A 19282-nucleotide genomic window follows, 5' to 3' on the forward strand; every position below is an offset into this window, starting at 1 on the left:
ACGGGCCTAAAACAACAACCAAAAATAAAATAAATATACGTTCGTGTGCATGAGCCCTTAAAGGGGCTGCTCAGGAAAGGTCATCAATATATAATCAGTGGGAGTCTGACATTCTGCTGATCATCAGTAGCTTCAGAACCGGAATGCTCCATCGTCCATTGGACAGAACTGCAGCGCTGCTCCCATTGATGTGAATAGTAACCACCTCTGTGCACGACACAATGGACGGAGCTGTGTCGTACTGACACTACCCTTAAACAAGGTAATCGGCCAAGAGGCAGGGTGCCGAACCCCCGCTGATCAGATATCGATAGTCTATCCTAAAGATAGGCCACCAGTAGTATAATCCTGGACAACCCCTTTAAGGACCTCTAAAAGTGTAGGATTCTCATTGGTTGCTATGGGCAATAGCTACCATTTTCTTCTGCACTACTTCTCCCATTCGGGTTCTTATCGGTAAAAACAGGCAATGAATGAAAGACACCTACACGTCAGCATTCCCGATTTTGCCTGGATGGAGGGTGGGGGTGGACGTTATTCAAAACCTACCTAAAGTGGGGGGTTCCTAGAGGGCGTGCTTAATGTGGCCATTTAAACGTTTGCATATTTTGCCTGAATGGGGTCACAGGCTAACAGCAGAGAGGAGCGGTCCCTAACCTGTGGCTCTACCACTGCTGCAAAACTACAACTCCCAGCATGTGTGGACAGCCTGTTGTGAGGAGGGTGGCGATATCCAACCTGCAAAACCACAACTTCCAGTGGAAAATGCTCAATATTCTAAAAATGATGCGGGTAAAACACAGAATTTTTTTTTTATACATAGCTTGTTAAATAATACAATATACAGAAATCTGGAAAAGTGGAGTAGTTACCCATGGCAACAATCAATTTCCTACCAGCCTCTACAAAATAAAAATAAAATGCATTCTGTAACCACTCCTTTTTTTGCATTTTTTCTAACCTATACTTTTTTTTTTTATTTCCATTGCTCCATTTTGTCACTAAAAACTAAATTTTCCACCTGCAAAAAACTACAGTGTGTAAAATTATATATCGCGCCAATTTGTCATTCATTGGCTAATCATTCTGTTATCATAAGTCTATTTTTCCAAATGAAAAGGAACTTCGCCCCCTAAGGTATAGAAGGGCAAATTTGTCCTCAAGAAAATGGCTGCCACGTAGTGCGGTTCTGGCTATTAGAAGAAGTTGAAGCAGAAAGCCTCCTGGGAAGGTCTGAAGGAGAATTCTTGCTGACTGGATGAGGACGGAGCTGCTGTCTGATCGGAGATTCCCTGAGAGTCTGCAGGAGCAGCAGAATTAGGTGCAGCATTCCTCGAGGATTTGTGGACGCTCTTTCGGAAAACCTTGCTGCTGTTCTGTCTCGCTGTCCGAGTCACTGTGGTCATCTTTGCTGATTTAGCCGCTGTGAGGAATAATAAGACTATGGTGAATGACTGAAAGCACAAGTGTAGTCATCACGCGATAATGTCATACCATATAGCAGTGATGGCGAACCTATGGCACGGGTGCCAGAGGCGGCACTCAGAACCCTCTCTGTGGGCACCTGCACACTGGAGAAAGTCTATGGTGTACCGATATGCCTTAGAATTTGCCTGCTATTCAATAGTGCAGGACACGCTATGAACAGCACAGGCAGGTTATTATAGCTAAATGATAAAGTACATGGAAGATATATGATATTGGTGTTCAGGTTAAATTGCCGTGTTGGCACTTTGCGATAAATAAGTGGGTTTTGGGTTGCAGTTTGGGCACTCGGTCTCTAAGAGGTTTACCATCACTGCCATATAGTGTAGCTGATCAGGCTGCATGACATTTCAAGCCCCTACATAAAAGGGAATATTTATAACGACTAGACTTCTATTTGTCTCATAAAGAACTCCAAACCACTTGTATGAGAATTTTATTTTTTAAATACTGGGTGCGTGCAGCCACCATTAGGGGGAGCTCAATGCTTACAATTTAAGTGAATTGGTTATTATAGAATCCAATGGAAGCTGTATGCAGTAAGCTCCCCCTAGTGGTGACAATATTATAATTATGTAATTTAAAAGGGAATCTGTCAGATAATGTACTCTTCTCAAACTGTTTGATTCGCATTGTAGTTCATATAAACAATCCACACATGATACCATTGTTTCCCTAGTCAGCGGCTGTGATGCTGAAAAAACTAACTTTGAAGTGATATGCTAATGATCTCTATAGTGCCCAGGGGGCGATTTTTATTTTTTTAAGTGTCCAGGCTCCCCGGTGTTTCTTCTCCATAACTCCTCCTCTGGCTTCTGTAAGCCAGCCAAGTGTATTGTTGGGCAGCTGCATCAATGATCGGACACCGCATACGCCATTAGCAGGGAATAAAGTGGGATAACCAGAAGAGGGTATTGTATGGCACGTTAGGGCCTGGCGGTAATGTGTGCAGACGCGGAATTTCAGGGGCAGAGACTGTAACGTAAGGAGGACACTTAGCTGGCTTACAGAAAGACAGGGGAGAAGTTATCGCCAAACAACGCTTGGGGGCCCGGGCACTTACAGCAATAGAAAGCTCCCCTGGGCACTTGCGAGCTCATTAGCATATCGCTAGCATTACAGCAATAGACCAGGGAAACAGAGGTACCATTTGTGAACTACAATGTGAGTCAAGTAGTCCGGGAGGAGAAAAATTGTTGACAGACTATTGTCCACCAACAAAAAAAAAAACAACCACCTAAAAACACAGGCAATGTGGTAAAATACTAAATCCACCACATCTCCAGAGCTGGTGCAGGGACCACCAAAGAATTAGCACTGGAGTGGCGGACTGTGGATGGACCAGATGAGTAATGGATGCTTTCGTTAGAACATTTCCTGCTGTTAGGCTACTTTCACATCTGCGTTTTCCTTTCCGATTCTGAGACCCAGCAGAGGATCTAAAAAACTAAGGAAAACGCTTTAGTTTTGTCCCCATTCATTGGGTCAATGGGAACAAAACTGGACAAAAACGGAAGGGAGTGCACCAGAATGCATTATGTTCCCATTTGTTGCGTTCCCATGCCGGACACAAAACAGCTGCAAACATCGTATTTGTGTGTGGCACAGAAAAACTGATCATGCCAGACCCGCCACCATAAACCATGTAAGTCAATGGTTCCGGATCCGTTTTTTTCTTTTTGAACAATGGCTTTAGTGCTTTGTTCATTTTCAATATAATACAACCAAATCCGTTCTTAAAGGATGCAGCCAGTGGAATTATTAAGACCGATGAGTTTTGCTGTGGTTTTGAGATCCCATGCCGGATCTCAAAACCAGAGAGCAAAAACGCATATGGGAAAGTAGCGTTGACTTAAAAATACTTGTCTGCAGATGAAATGGAGACTCCAGGGTCAGTAGGCTGCACATCAAGTAAAGCCCTCATCCATATTAGACTGCGTCGGTCTCCGTTACTCACCGGCTTGCATCAGTCTCAGCTGTTTGACCCTCTCCTCTTCCATCTTCAGGCGGTAATCACCAAACATTAGCCGCATGACTTGCCGTTTCTTTACCAACTGTACTTTCTCACTGCGCAGAGTCTTTATTGCACGTAACGCTTCCTCCACTGCTCACGGATTAGACAGATATTCACATAGAGAGAACAGAAGAATATTACTGCATTTATACCTATTGAATTGTGATGTGAATCAGAAAACAGAGCCAGCAAGAACTCCATAAAGTACATTCATTTGAATTGCTGACTTGTAATACTGCATCTCCCCTGTAGAGGCCGCTGTAGGGGAAAGGTACAGCCAGAAGCTGCTTACCCTAGCGATACCAGCTCATTGCCGGGTGTTTCTAAAAGGTGAAATTTTCATTTCCATCTTACATGATTCCATTCCATTAATGCAGGCATCCTCAAACTGCGGCCCTCCAGCTGTTGCAAAACTACAACTCCCAGCATGCCCGAACAGCCTACAGGTATCAGCCTACAGCAGGGCATTGTGGGAGTTGTAGTTTTACAACAGCTGGAGGGCCGCAGTTTAAGGATGCCTGCATTAATGCATGCACATCGGGTAATTGCTTAGAATGCAATTCCCTAATAGATAAAAGCGATTGCAAAGGGGGAGGTTGACTTTAATTACGGTACTAAAAACATCACATTGTACACTCTGAGCACTCAGACTAGGTCGTTCAGCAAAAATTCTCACCCTGTTTGGGAGTCGATTTCTGACGCTGTAGTCCTATTTCGAGCTGCTCTACGCACCAATCCAGTTCCCTTCTTAGCTCATCAGCTCCTGACTGGGGAACAAGCTGTAGAACATTTACTTAAAGGGGTTGTCCAAAATTAGTAAAACACGACAGCTTTATTTCAGGAACAGCACCACCCCCATTCACAGGCTGCGTAGGGTATTGCAGCTGAGGCCCATTCAGTTCAATGGAGCTGAACTGCAATGCCAGACACAACCCATAGAGAGCGCCATTTCTGGAAGAAAGCTGCCATGTTTTTTCTAACCCTTTAAATCCCATTATAAAATGTCACCTGTTAGGCCTCATGCACACGACGGTTTATTTTCACGGTCCGCAAAAACGGGGTCCGTAGGTCCGTGACCGTTTTTTCGTCCGTGGGTCTTCCTTGATTTTTGGAGGATCCACGGACATGAAAAAAAAAAGTAGTTTTGGTGTCCGCCTGGCCGTGCGGAGCCAAACGGATCCGTCCTGAATTACAATGCAAGTCAATGGGGACGGATCCGTTTGACGTTGACACAATATGGTGCCATTTCAAACGGATCCGTCCCCATTGACTTTCAATGTAAAGTCTGGAGTTCTTTTATACCATCGGATTGGAGTTTTCTCCAATCCGATGGTATATTTTAACTTGAAGCGTCCCCATCACCATGGGAACGCCTCTATGTTAGAATATACTGTCGGATATGAGTTACATCGTGAAAACTCATTTCCGACAGTATATTCTAACACAGAGGCGTTCCCATGGTGATGGGGACGCTTCTAGTTAGAATACACTACAAACTTTGTACAAGACTGCCCCCTGCTGCCTGGCAGCACCCGATCTCTTACAGGGGGATATGATAGCACAATTAACCCCTCCAGGTGCGGCACCTGAAGGGGTTAATTGTACTATCATATCCCCCTGTAAGAGATCAGGGCTGCCAGGCAGCAGGGGGCAGACCCCCCCCCCTCCCCAGTTTGAATATCGTTGGTGGCCCCCGTCCTCCCTCTAGTGTAATAAATCGTTGGTAGCACAGTGTGCGCCCCCCATCGGACCCCTTCCTCCCTCTAGTGTAATAAATAGTTGGTGGCACAGTGTGCGCCCCCCATCGGGCCCCCCCTTCCTCCCTCTAGTGTAATAAATCATTGGTGGCACAGTGTGCGCCCCCCATCGGGCCCCCCTTCCTCCTTCTATTGTTATAAATCGTTGGTGGCACAGTGTGCGCCCCCCATCGGCCACCCTCCCTCTATAGCAGTAACAACATTGGTGGCCAGTGTGTGGCCTCCCATCTCCCCCCCCCCCCGATCATTGGTGACAGCGGAGTTCCGATCGGAGTCCCAGTTTAATCGCTGGGGCTCCGATCGGTAACCATGGCAACCAGGACGCTACTGCAGTCCTGGTTGCCATGGTTACTTAGCAATAGTACAATAGTAGAAGATTCATAGTTACCTGCTTGCTGCTGCGATGTCTGTGTCCGGCCGGGAGCTCCACCTACTGGTAAGTGACAGGTCTGTGCGGCGCATTGCTAAAGAACTGTCACTTACCAGTAGGTGGAGCTCCCGGCCGGTCACAGACATCGCAGCAGCAAGCAGGTAAGTATGAATCTTCTACTGTTGTACTATTGCTAAGTAACCATGGCAACCAGGGCTGCAGTAGCTTCCTGGTTGCCATGGTTACCGATCGGAGCCCCAGCGATTAAACTGGGACTCCGATCGGAACTCCGCTGCCACCAATGATCGGGGAAAGGGGGGGGAGACGACGCCGGGAGATGGGAGGCCGCACACTGCCACCAATGTTGTTACTGCTATAGAGGGAGGGGGGCCGATGGGGGGCGCACACTGTGCCACCAACGATTTATAACAATAGAGGGAGGAAGGGGGGGCCCGATGGGGGGCGCACACTGTGCCACCAACGATTTATTACACTAGAGGGAGGAAGGGGGGCCCGATGGGGGGCGCACACTGTGCCACCAACGATATTCAAACTGGGGGGGGGGGGGGGTCTGCCCCCTGCTGCCTGGCAGCCCTGATCTCTTACAGGGGGATATGATAGTACAATTAACCCCTTCAGGTGCCGCACCTGAAGGGGTTAATTGTGCTATCATATCCCCCTGTAAGAGATCGGGTGCTGCCAGGCAGCAGGGGGCAGTCTTGTACAAAGTTTGTAGTGTATTCTAACTAGAAGCGTCCCCATCACCATGGGAACGCCTCTGTGTTAGAATATACTGTCGGATATGAGTTTTCACGAAGTGAAAACTTAGATCTGAAAAAGCTTTTATGCAGACGGATCTTCGGATCCGTCTGTATGAAAGCAACCTACGGCCACGGATCACGGATGCCAATCTTGTGTGCATCCGTGTTCTTTCACGGACCCATTGACTTGAATGGGTCCGTGAACCGTTGTCCGTCAAAAAAATAGGACAGGTCCTATTTTTTTGACGGACAGGATACACGGATCACGGCCTCGGCTGGAAAACGATGCATTTTCCGATTTTTCCACGGACCCATTGAAAGTCAATGGGTCCGCGAAAAAAAACGGAAAACGGCCACGGATGCACACAACGGTCGTGTGCATGAGGCCTTAGAAGGATCCACACAGCCGTATGACAGTTCAGTGCAGGTGTCATATACTCCGTACAATGGCGCCAATGGGCACAGAACCTTTTGGATTTGATGCCACCTTTGGACACAACCTCACTAAGTAGGTCTGCCATGCTGTATCCATACAGGCAGGAAGCATGTGTCGACAATGGCGCTCCAACAAGCACCATCTTCCCCTCGTACCCCTGAGTTCCTACCTTAGGTTCTTCCTTCAGGGGTGGAACCGGATCCACTTTTCCTCTAGGTTCCTCCACCTTGTTCTGTGTCTGAGCCACCACATTCTTAGTCTTGGACTTTTTCTTCTTCTTCTTTGGCGACTCTGCCGTACTTTTGTCTTCAGTCTGCTTAGCCGTCACCCCTGAGGAACTGGCCACCATATCTAATGTAGAGGACAAACGTTCCTGAGCAACAGCCTGAGCCATGTGGTTAGGGTCAAGGTGGTCTCCTGAGGTGTTATGTGTGGCCTGTGGAGCTGAGGAGCTCTCTGAAGTGCTACACGCTTTTTCTGTGATTTGAAAATTGAAGGTGAAAGCCAAGCCACCATCTAAACACACAGCACCGTCCTGTTGGCTAGTCGGCGGGTCGGGACATTTCACCTCCTTGGCATGGTCTTCCGCTCCAGTGCTACCTTCTGCATTCTGATCAGGGAAGAAGTTAAAGGAAAAGTCACTGCTGGAAGGTGTGGAGCAGTGCCCGCCGCCACTTTCTACATCCTTTGAGCTCTTTCTATAGGCGATACTTTGGGCATCTCGAGCAGTCACTTCTTGAATCTGAGGTTCCGGGGGATCATTGGCTTAAAGGAAAGGAAGTCATATGAGTAACTCGGGAGATAGATGACAAACAGTCTGGACCTCGAAGAACATTGCTTCAAGACCTATTCTATTCCACAAACATCTGGCATTGCAACTGTCTCATGGAAGCAAACACTGCAATACCACTAACAGCCCATGGACAGCAGTGGCGCTGTTTCTACCGGTCACTATGCTCACCTGCACGTTCTTGCGCCTGTCTCGCCTCAGCCATTTGTAGACGGTAGTTTCCAAATATTTGGTTCATCACCTGCCTCTTCTTCACAAACGGAGCTTTCCGAGAGCGGAGGACCCGCAATACCCGCTGAGTGTCTGTCACTATGGAAATAACATAATTTAGAAAATAAATAGTCCCAGTTTGGAGCTTTGATTATTATTAAAGGGGTTCTCCGGAAGTAGAATATTGATGAGCTATCCTGAGGATAGTTAATCAATATCAGATCAGTGGGGGTTTCTGACTCCCGGCACCCCCACCAATCAGCTGTTCGAAGAGGCTGCGGAGCTCCGGTCTCTTCCTAGGCCAGTGATGTCACATTTATCAGTCACATGGCCTCCGCGCAGCTCAGTCCCATTCAAGTGAACGGGCGTGGACTGCAATACCAAGCACAGCCTCTATACAATCGATGGCGCTGTGCTTGGTATGCTGTGAGGAGGCCTCAGTGCTCATCTGAGAGCAACATCCTTTATGTACAGCTGATCAGTGAGGCTGCTGGCAGATCGGACCCCCACCGATTTAATATTGATGTCCTATCCTGAGGGTAAGCCATCAATATTCTACTCCTGGAAACCCCCTTTTTAAAATCTAGTACAGGGATGCTCAACCTGTGGACCTCCAGCTATTGCAAAACTACAACTCTTAGCATGCTCTAATAGCTGTAGGCTGTGCAGGCATGCTGGGAATTGTAGTTTTGCAACAGCTGGAGGGCTGTGAGTTGGGCATCCCTGTTCTAGTAGAATCAGCTAGCGTTTTTGTTTCCAGAGCTTCCTGACTATATAGGCTATTTTGAGTATTACAGCTCAGGCCCATTAAAGGTGTATCCCAGCTAGAACAGGTTATACCCTATCCACTAGATTGGGAGAACTGTTAGATCTGCAGAGGGTCTGACTGCTGGGACCCTCCAGTGATCACAAAAATGAGAGGCGTTTCCCTCGTATGAATGGAGTGCTTGTCGAGCATGCACACTGCCACTCCATTCAATGTGTATGGGCACGCTGAAGATGGCAAGGTGCTGTACTTGGGTATCTCTGGCAGTCCCATAGAGATGAATGGAGTGTGGTGTGCAAGCTCATGGTTGTGAATTGCCCCCAGTGACACCAGTCTGGTCTGTAAAGGGTGCAAGCCTGTTAACAGAAGGATATCAGGGAACGGAATCCTGGAATATACAAGCACAGGGTCATCGCTCACTAACACGCACCTTGTCTTGGCGTGGGATTGCGGCGCAGGAGCCCAGTCTCAAGCTGATGGATGCACCATTCCAGCTCCTCTTCAAAGGTCCCTTTGGGAGCCTGAGGATCACGTAGAAGAAATTCTGATCAATGAGGAATTCAATAGGAATTAAATCATTATCAGCCACAATTATTACATTGGAAATCCTCTCTCCTGCGCTATTACCACGTGTTCTCCAACTGTAACAGTCTAGTTTCTACACCAATTACTGGCCAACAGACTTACTGCACATCTATTCACAGTAGGAAAGGTGTCTGACCCCACACCCTTAAAGGGGTTTTCTCATTAAGACCTTAAGGGAGCATTCCCTTTACCCACAAGATAGATGAACAGGGGATCCGACGGCCAGGCCCCTGAGTGAATGGGGCAATGGTGCGCATGCAAGATCACCTCTCCAACCACTACTATGGGACTCCTGAGTACTGTGGTGGACACACACAGGCATTAAGGGGGCGCCCGCCTCTGCCTGCCTGCCCGGGGCGCCCGCCTCTGCCTGCCTGCCCGGGGCGCCCGCCCCTGCCTGCCTGGGCTGCCTGCCCGGGGCGCCCGCCTCTGCCTGCCTGCCCGCCCGGGGCGCCCGCCTCTGCCTGCCCGCGGCGCCCGCCTCTGCCTGCCTGCCCGCCCAGGGCGCCCGCCTCTGCCTGCCCGCCCGGGGCGCCCGCCTCTGCCTGCCCGCCCGGGGCGCCCGCCTCTGCCTGCCCGCCCGGGGCCCCTCTGCCTGCCCGCCCGGGGGCGCCCACCTCTGCCTGCCCGCCCGGGGGCGCCCGCCTCTGCCTGCCTGCCTGCCGGATGTCCGCTCCTGCTTACCTACCTACCAGGGCGCCTTCTCTGGGCAGTTGTTTAGGAGGGAATCACTTCTCACAGCCTGGCACCTCTGACAGTAGTCACACTGAGCCGTCACTTACCTCCTCCATGCCGCTGTATGACTATGGCTCCTCACCCAGGACGCTCTGATAACAGCACTGACTAAACGGTGCAGAGAAACAGAAGTCACATCACATTATCCATGGAAAAAGAGTCATAAAGTAGCAATTACTGGGACTATTCCCGCTTCTGGGTGCACACCCCACATGCTGGGACCTGTAGTGCGTCCTCCTCCATGACGGTAGAAAACAAACAGAAACCATGAATATAAGGAGGACGTGCAGCCACAGACAGACAGACATGACAGGCTGCTAGACATGTACCTCCTGACAACGCGTGGTTACAACGGTCCGTCTGTGAATTCACTCCCCTGCTGGCTCCGCGCATTTAATTCCCTGGACGGAAACTGAGACCGCGGCAACGAGTTCCGGCCAGAGACACCGAGGAGTATGCAGAGAGCGGGAGCCGCGCTGTCTCCGGGGGCTGAGCAGTTATTACAGCAGAGAAGCTGCAGTTACCAGGAGTTATCTTATGGCGACATATTTGACTGGAAATGGCCATAACAACCTGCAAATGCTTATTCCTATTCTGCATGATATTAATATGTTTGCATTGGACACTCTGATATTATACATGTTAAATTTAAGATGGCTGCCTGACCCAGGGCCGTCTTTAATATTGATTGGACCCTGGGCAAGAATTTACTTGGGCCCCCTGGATCCCGCCTTCCCACACGCTAGCATGCAATCACGCCCTCCACCACAAGAGTATGGGAACGATCCGTCCCATTGAAATGAATGGGACGGCTTGGGTGTAATTACACCTGCGCACCGCTGCAGAGGCGACGGCGAGGAGGTAAACAGTGAAGAGGAGGCAGCGCTGGCACGGCGCGCGCCTCCTCTCCAAACAGCAGATCGGCGGGGGTGCCGGGTGTCGGACCCCCTACGATCTGATATTGATTACCTATCCTGAGGAGAGGTCATCAATATTAAAAGCCCAGAGAACCCCTTTAAAAAGCTTGCAGAGACATGCTATAGACACCAGAACTACTACGTTTAGCTCTTGTGGTTCTGGTGATGATAGTGTCCCTTAATATAGAGAAAAAAAAAGAACCTGCACAAAAGTATCAAATAAAATGGCTGTATCATTCTTAAAATTAAAAAAGCACAACTTCTGACACAAATATATAGTATTTTGCAGATTACTTTTTTTTTTTCTTTACAATGTGCAGATAGTACTGTACTACTAACCCCTCCATCCACCCCTACATACAGGGTAATACAGCGCCTCATACCACTTACATCTAGTGACGTCTCTTTGATGTAGATGTTCTCTTTCCTCATCTTCTCCTTTCAGACCTTCAGACCATACCTTCATTTTTCAGCCATTTCTCGTCTCTGCAGTTTGACAAACAAAATCTTAGTATACTACTTTTCCATCATCCTCCCATCTTCTGGACAAATAATCCTATCACCCCCAATACTATACTGCAAAAACAGATAAACCCCCTGATTATAGTAGTACCATGCAGATAGTGCCCTTCAGTAATTATTGGCACACAGTGCCCTAAAATAACTGCGCCCAGAAAATAGTGCCCCTGATACTAATAGTGTAAACATAACGTCCCCCAAAAATAATTGTGGTAAGCTGATACTGTGCCAAGGTGCCCCCACAGTAATAGTGCTCCCAAAAGTCCCACCAATAGGAATAATTCTCTGCTAGAGCACACATGGTAGTAATAGTGTTCCTACAGTGCCCCCAACACGTCCCCACTGTGCCCCAGAAGTAATAATGCTCCCATAGTGCCCATACTAGTAATCCTGTTCTCCATAGACCCTCAGTAGTAATAAAGCCCATCATAATGCCCCCCAGTAGTAATAATTCTCTTTATAATATACCATTGCAAAAAATACCCCCTTTTAATGCCCCAGTTGAGCTAATGTCCCCATAGTGCCCCTCCACAATGTACCAGTATAAAATGCCCCATATATAGTGCCCCAGTAGATGCCCTCAGTGTCCCCCATAATTTGCAAGTATAAAATACCCCTTCTTAGTGCCCCCCATAGATGAACCCATAGTACTCCTCTCTCCCCTTCCCCATAGTACCCACCATAATGTGCCCCAGTATAAAATACCCCTATACAGAGCCCCCCATATAAAATGCCCCTTCTTTGTGGCCTCAGTAGAAGCCCCCATAGTGTTCCTCTCTCCCCTTCCCCCATATAAAATACCCCTTCTTTGTGGCCTCAGTAGAAGCCCCCAATCATGTGTCAGTAAAAAGTGCCACCAATAATGTGCCGGTAAGAAGTGCCCCCATAGATGCCCCCCAATAATATGCCAGTAAGATGTGCCCCCATAGATGCCCCCCAATAATGTGCGAATAAGAAGTGCCACCCAATAATGTGCCAGTACAAAGTGCCCCCATAGATGCCCCCACAGTGGCCCCCAATAATGTGCCGGTAAGAAGCGCCCCCCAATAATGTGCCAGTAAGATGTGACCCCATAGATGCCCCCCTAATAATGTGCCAGTAACAAGTGCCCCCATAGATGCCCCCCAATCATGTGCCAGTAACAGGTGCCCCCATAGATGCCCCCCCAATCATGTGCCAGTAGTAGTACCATATAAAAAAAAACACATATACTTACCTCCATTAGGCTGGCACCGATGCGATGCAGGCCTCTTCCAGCCTGTGTCGCGCCACCTGTATCGGCCTCTGATAGGCTGCAGGCCTAGTGCCTGCAGCTTATCAGAGGAGTGGGGAACGGAGACGCCTCTCCCTCCCCTGCCTCGCCGCAGCACTTCCATCTGTATCGCTGTCCTGACTATGGTGATACAGATGACTAGAGATGAGTGCTTCCACAATGGAAGCTCTCATCTCCATGTGCCCTGCCGCCGCCCCCCACGTCACCAGTGGTCAGCGGGGCTCAAGAGGCAGCAGCCTTGGGCCCCCCAGGAGCAACTGGGCCTGGGGCAGCTGCCCCTTTTGCCCCACGTTAAAGACGGCCCTTGCTGCCTCCATTCAGACCTCTGACATTGCATGTGGGGTAGGGCCCAAAAGCAATTTGGGTAAACGTGCTCCATACTCGTAAAGCCTAAGGCCGGGGCACAAAGGTAGCTCATTTTAAAGGGGTCTTCCGAGTTTTTAATACTGATGACTTATCCTCAGGATAGGTCATCATATCAGATTAGTGGGGGTTGACTAATGGCACTCCCACCTGATCAGCTGTTTGAATAGGCCTCGGTGCTCCGGTGAGTGCCGTAGCCTTTTACCAGGCTAGTGATGTCACGTTCGTCGGTCCCATTCAGGTGAAGCTGCAATACCAAGCATAGCCACTATCCAATGGAGGGCGCTGTGCTTGGTATGCGGTGAGGAGGCAGCAGCACTAACTGGAGCACCGCGGCCTCTTTAAACTGCTGGTTGGCAGGGGTCTCGGGTGTCAGACCTCCACTGATCAGATACCGATGACCTATCCTGAGGATAGGTCATCAGTATCAAACACTTAAAAAAAAAACTTTGCGCATGTGCCTATGAAGGGGTTAATGTTAGTGCTGTGGAAATGCTAGGTTGGCTTAGAGGTCAATATAAGGCTCATGTCTGAGGGGACCTCGTGGTCAGTCAGCCAGAGCATGTAGGAGTCAGACGCAAGAAGGTACCATACAGAGAGTGAGGGTAGATGCTGCCATTGTAGAAACCTGCGTGGTAGTTAGCTAGTTGTGGAGGTAGAGAAGTGCTCGTACCCTGGTGCATCCCCTCAGAGCCTAGGGAGAAGCAGTAACGCCGCCAGCCAGGAGCGGGGATCGCTGACCTCTACTTCCTAGCTCTTGCACGCTGGAGCAGCGGAGGACCTGTGGAGAAGCAAGTTCAGGAGTAAGGTCTCTTTCAAATATATTTGTCAAGATGGTGCTTCATCCGTGAGAATGTCCGTGAAGGATCCGTGGTGTGTTTTTTTTTCCCTCCAGGTGTCATGTATATTCTATAGACACTGCTAGGCTGAAAGTTAGTTGCCAGAATATCCCCTGTGGAACGGATGATGACCACAACTACGGCTGTGTGCATGATGCTACTCGGCGACATATCTGCAACTTGCTCCCCTAGTATATTTGCCAGTCACTGTAAGGCTACTTTCACACTTGTGGCAGTGTGATCCGGCGGGCAGTTCCGTCGTCGGAACTGGCCGCCGGATCCGCCAATCTGCTGCTGACTGAAAGCATTTGTGAGACGGATCCGGATGCGGATCCGTCTCTCAAATGCATTGCAAGGACGGATCCGTCTCTCCGCTTGTCATGTGGACCGACGGATCCGTCTTGTACATTTTTCTAATTTTTACCGATCTGCGCATGCCGGAACGACGGATCCGGCATTCCGGTATTCTGAATGCCGGATCCGGCGCTAATACATTCCTATGGGGAAAAATGCCGGATCCGGCGTTCAGGCATGTCTTCAGTTTTTTTCGCCGGAGAGAAAACCGTAGCATGCTACGGTTTTAGCTTTTGCCTGATCAGTCAAAACGACTGAACTGAAGACATCCTGATGCAAACTGAACGGATTACTCTCCATTCAGAATGCATGGGGATAAAACTGATCAGTTCTTTTTCGGTACAGAGCCCCTGTGACGGAACTCTATGCCGGAAAAGAAAACGCTAGTGTGAAAGTAGCCTAAGTCTGTCAGCCATTTGAGAATCTGTAACTATAGACTTGTTGGCCCGTGTAAGTCTATAACCACTGCCTCCTGGAAGACTGTTGTCACCACCAAGCTTGTTGTCTGAGCCGAGAACCGTAAAAAAACGTTGCTCCTGTTACAGCGGTGTCCGCTTGTTTCCTTGGGGAGACATGTATACCACTCAAATGCTAAAGAATATCCCTCAACTCAAGCCAAAGCATCCGTCCCATGACCTATTTCCTCATAGATCGTAAGCTCTTAGGAGCAGGGCCTTCACTCCTATTGTGTGAATTGTTTGCTATGTACCCTCTGAAAGTACTGCAGAATAGGTCAGTGCTTTATAAAGATTATTATTATGGAAATACCCCTTTAAGACTGGTACTGCAGTGCCACCTTGTGGCTGTGGTGTGAGATACATGCAAAAGCAACTCATTTTGTTTTTTTCTGGACTCAATTTTCACTGTAGGTTAGGGAACCGCGCAGTTGTCGTCTATCTGGTTGTAACTCATGGATATTACAAAACTCAGCTGCTGTGGATATAGTGTGAGGAAAATGATGCTTTATTATATGCAAATGAGCCTCTAGGAGCAACGGGGGCGTTGCCTGTTACACCTAGAGGCTCTGCCACGCCCCCTGCACTTTAATTGACAGGACCAGGTGTGATGATGTTTACACTGCCTGGTCCTGTCAATCAAAGTGTAGACTGCGTGGCAGTTGCAGAGAGAGCAGAGCCTCTAGGTGTAATGATAACGCCCCCATTGCTCCTAGAGGCTCATAGGTACAAATCTGCTGATGGATGCCCTTTAATGAGTCTGTGTGCTGTCTGTTCTACACTCGGACAGTGCATGGTTGTGAAAACTGCTCATCTGAATGATCCCTTACTAATGAGGGTTGATCCATATAGTCTTTTATAGTAGGTAACAGGAGCGGTGTAAGATAAGCATATTACATTATATTTGCCGTGTAAATATCAGATTAAGGACCTCATGCACACGACCGTTGTGTGTTTTGCGGTCCTCAAATCATGGATCCGCAAAACACGGAATGGCGTCCGTGTGTGTTCCGCAATTTGCGGAACGGCACGGACAGCCTTTAATATAACTGCCTATTCTTGTCCGCAAAGCGCGGACAAGAATAGGACAGGTTATATTTTTTTTTTGCGGACCACGGAACGGAGCAGCGGATGCGGACAGCACACGGAGTGCATTTGAAGTGAATGGGTCCGCATCAGAGCCGCCAAAACTGGGGCTCGGATGCGGACCAAAACAACGGCCGTGTGCATGAGCTCTACGGCTACATTCACACGACTGTGCCGTGTTTTGAGGTCCATAAAACGCGGATACCGTCCGTGTATGTTCCGCATTTTGCGGAACGCACAGGGCTGGCGCTATATAAAAAATGCCTATTCTTTTACGCTTGCTCTATATTATTTGCTGGCCCGCGGAACGGAACTACGGATGCAGACTGCACACTGGGTGCTGTCCGCATCTTTTGTAGACCTATTGAAATGAATGGGTCCGCACCAGTTCCGTAAAATTGCGGAACGGATGCGGACCCAGAATTACGGTCGTGGGACTGGACCCATAACTATGAGAACTGCTACTAATCTGTAATCCATCTTCTATCATGAAGGATAAGGCTGAAATCTGCATTATATGAAGTGTACAGCACAGCTTAAAGCGGACCTGTCCGTTACCTTGACTTGTGTTTTACTGAAATGACAATTGCCATTAGAACTCTGCATTATCATTGTCCTCAGTTACTCCTGGTATCTGCACACGTTTGCGGATTACGCATGTTTTTTCAGTCCGGAGAAACCGCAGCCTAATGTAGTACCAGCAAAGTGTAGGAGAATTCACAAATATGGACACTTTGCTTTTTCTTCTGTGCGGATTTCGAAATCTGCAGCTTGTCAATTCTTTGTGTGGATTTCACCCTTTTCGATGAGATCTCCGTCTTTTTGGTCCGCATCCAATCTGCATTTTTTGAGGATTGGATGTGGACCCATTTGTTTCTATGGGCCCACCACAGATGCAAACAGCACCCCCCCCCCCCCCCCGCATTCATTTGCCCGTTCTGCGGCCCCGCAGAACGGGCAAATGAATGATTTTCCTTATATTGCAGACAGGACTAGGCATTTCTACAATAGTGCAGGATGTGCGGAACAGTTAAGTGCGGGGCGCACGTGGCCAGTATCCGTGTTTTGCGGGTGAGCAGTTTGCATGCATGAGGCCTTAAACCTCATGCACACGTCCGTTAAACACGGACCGTGTGATACCGGCCTGGATTTCTTCTGAGTGCAGGAGCGCACTGCGTCATTGGTTGCCATGACGCCGTGCGCTTCCTGCTGCCGCCGCAGTACAGTAATACACTGGTATAGATCATACCAGTGTGTGGAGCAGTTGTCCAATCAGGTCACTTCTCTCATGTTTCATACTGGCTTCTTGGGCCTTGTGCACACGACCATATGTATTTTGCGGCCTGCAATCGGCGGATATCGTCCGTGCTGCATCTGCATTAACTTCAATGGGTCCATGGTCTTCATTTTGTTTCCCAAGTATAGGACATGTTCTATTTTTTATTTATTTTTTGCAGAACGGACATACGGATGTGGAAAGCACATGATTGATTTGTGCGCTTTCTGCATCCGTATGTCCGTTCTGCGAAAAGACAGAACATGTCCACAAAATCCAGACCATAAACCCATTAGGGCTGTTTCACACGAGCGGATGCCGTGTGTGACATCCGCTCCGTGAATGACAGCCAAGACCCGATGCGGACAGCAGAGGCACGGAGCAGTAACATGACTGATAATGCTCTTTGCCTCTCTGTGATCTCTTTACTATGAAATCACAGTGAGATAAAGTTGTCACCGTGATTTCGTAGTAAAGAGATCACAGAGAGGCAAAGAGCATTATCAGTCATGTTACTGCTCCGTGCCTCTGCTGTCCGCATCGGGTCTTGGCTGTCATTCACGGAGCGGATGTCACGCACGGCATCCGCTCGTGTGAAACAGCCCTTAAAGTCATGGGGTCCGCAAAAAAAAAAAAAAAAAAAAAAAAGCGGATGGCACACAGACCGCATTAGTATTTTGCGGATCTGCAATCTATGGACTGCAAAATGGATACGGTCGTGTGTATGACGCCTAAATACTGAAACAGCACTGTGAAGACTGTGCCGTGATGGGCGGTCAGATGAGAATAAGACTATTAGGCCTCTCTCACACGAACAATACAGATTGGCTCCGGGTGCATTCAGTGAAACTCGCACCATTTTGCAAGCAAGTTCAGTCAGCTTTGTCTGCGATTGCGTTCAGTTGTTTTCATTTTGTAAACTGTAAATCCGAACTGAATGTGCATTCGTTTTTATACACATTCCTGAAAAGAACTGTTCCCCCTTCGATCAAGTCATGCATGTGTAGCAGCTGGATTATTTTATAATGCAGCGAAAAGGTGAAAAATCCTGCAAATAAAAAAAAAGGGGCATCCTTGAAAAGGGTCTCACAGTAAGGGCTCATTCACACGACCGTACCGTGTTTTGCGGTCTGCAAATTGCGGATCCGCAAAACACGGATGCCGCCCGTGTGCCTTCCTCAATTTGCGGAACAGAACGGATGGCCCTTTATAGAAATGCCTATTCTTGTCCGCAAAATGGACAATAGGACATGATCTAAAATTTTTACAGGGCAACGGATGCGGACAGCACACGGCGGCCCCGTTGAAATGAATGGGTCTGCACCCGAGCCGCAAAAAATGCGCCTCGGATGCGGAACCAAACCATGGTTGTGTGAATGAGCCCTAAAAACGTGGCCTTTGTAGGAAAGGGCCGAAAGTGACGAGGTTTATACAGGTATCCCGGTGTATCGTACCCACAGTGGTGGGAGCCATTGGGCAGGTTGCTCCCTCACTTACCGCCCCATCAATTAGCTAGACAGGATAAATGCAAGAAGCAAATGTTTAATGGTAATTCTTGGAGCTTTAGGCCACGTGCACACGTTGCGGAATACACGTGGATTCCCATGCAGAAAAACCGCAGCGTATTACACAAATCTCATATGCACTTTGCGGATTTTTTCCATGCAGAAATTGACCTGCATTGCAGATTTCCAAATCCGCAGCTTGTTAATTATGTTTGTTGTTTTAGCTACGGATTTTACCCCTTTTCATTAAAAGACCGAGATCTGCGACAAAACCGCATCAAATTTGCACCAAAATCCACAATTAAACACTGCGGATATGCTGCAGAAATACACATAAATCTGTCCTGCGATTCGTGCAGATCTTATGTGCATTCACCCGCACTCGTGCACAGGTGGCCTTAAAGGACCACTCCACCCAAAACCGATAGACTGTTTTATACCTGAGAGGGGCAGAGCATGACACAGGGCTCAAAGACCTCAGGCTGTACCCTAGGTAGAGGTGCTTTGCTTGGAGTGTTCCTCCGCAATGGCCATAACCAGGGGCGGGCTGGGTGATACAGTTGAGTTCGGGGACACACCTGTGGCCGTTCAGAGCATCGGATCATTATGTAACCGGCTGAGAGGAGGGCTCAGGTGCCCCCTGGACATTGGCCCACCGGGGAAATTTCCCTGTCTGCTCTACGGCCATTCCACCCATGGCCATAACCAGGTAGATTTCTCTGATAACCCCTGATACTTTCCAGTAAAGGGACAGACAAGGAAAGAGATTGAAAGCAAAGCGAATGG

General features: G+C 48.6%; 1 protein-coding gene across 6 annotated transcripts; it reads right to left on the bottom strand.

Moving 5' to 3' along the window:
* Nucleotides 1–795: 795 nt before the first annotated feature.
* On the bottom strand, nucleotides 796–13670 carry LOC122945077. 6 transcript variants are annotated; one of them, XM_044303920.1, is made up of 8 exons: nucleotides 13655–13670; nucleotides 9957–10017; nucleotides 9020–9110; nucleotides 7785–7922; nucleotides 6993–7588; nucleotides 4176–4278; nucleotides 3443–3589; nucleotides 796–1423 (listed from the first exon to the last, which is right to left on the bottom strand). In XM_044303920.1, the coding sequence occupies exons 2-8, from the start codon at nucleotides 9963–9965 to the stop codon at nucleotides 1197–1199; spliced, it is 1311 nt and encodes a 436-aa protein (XP_044159855.1). In that variant the 5' UTR covers nucleotides 9966–10017; nucleotides 13655–13670; the 3' UTR covers nucleotides 796–1196. The 6 variants fall into 6 exon arrangements, with proteins under 6 accessions (XP_044159855.1, XP_044159853.1, XP_044159854.1 ...); XM_044303918.1 differs by lacking the exon at nucleotides 13655–13670 and adding an exon at nucleotides 10239–10298; XM_044303919.1 differs by lacking the exon at nucleotides 13655–13670 and adding an exon at nucleotides 10117–10190.
* Nucleotides 13671–19282: the final 5612 nt, after the last annotated feature.

The sequence above is a fragment of the Bufo gargarizans genome, chromosome 8 (assembly GCF_014858855.1).
Source record: "Bufo gargarizans isolate SCDJY-AF-19 chromosome 8, ASM1485885v1, whole genome shotgun sequence".
Classification (NCBI taxonomy): Eukaryota; Metazoa; Chordata; class Amphibia; order Anura; family Bufonidae; genus Bufo; species Bufo gargarizans.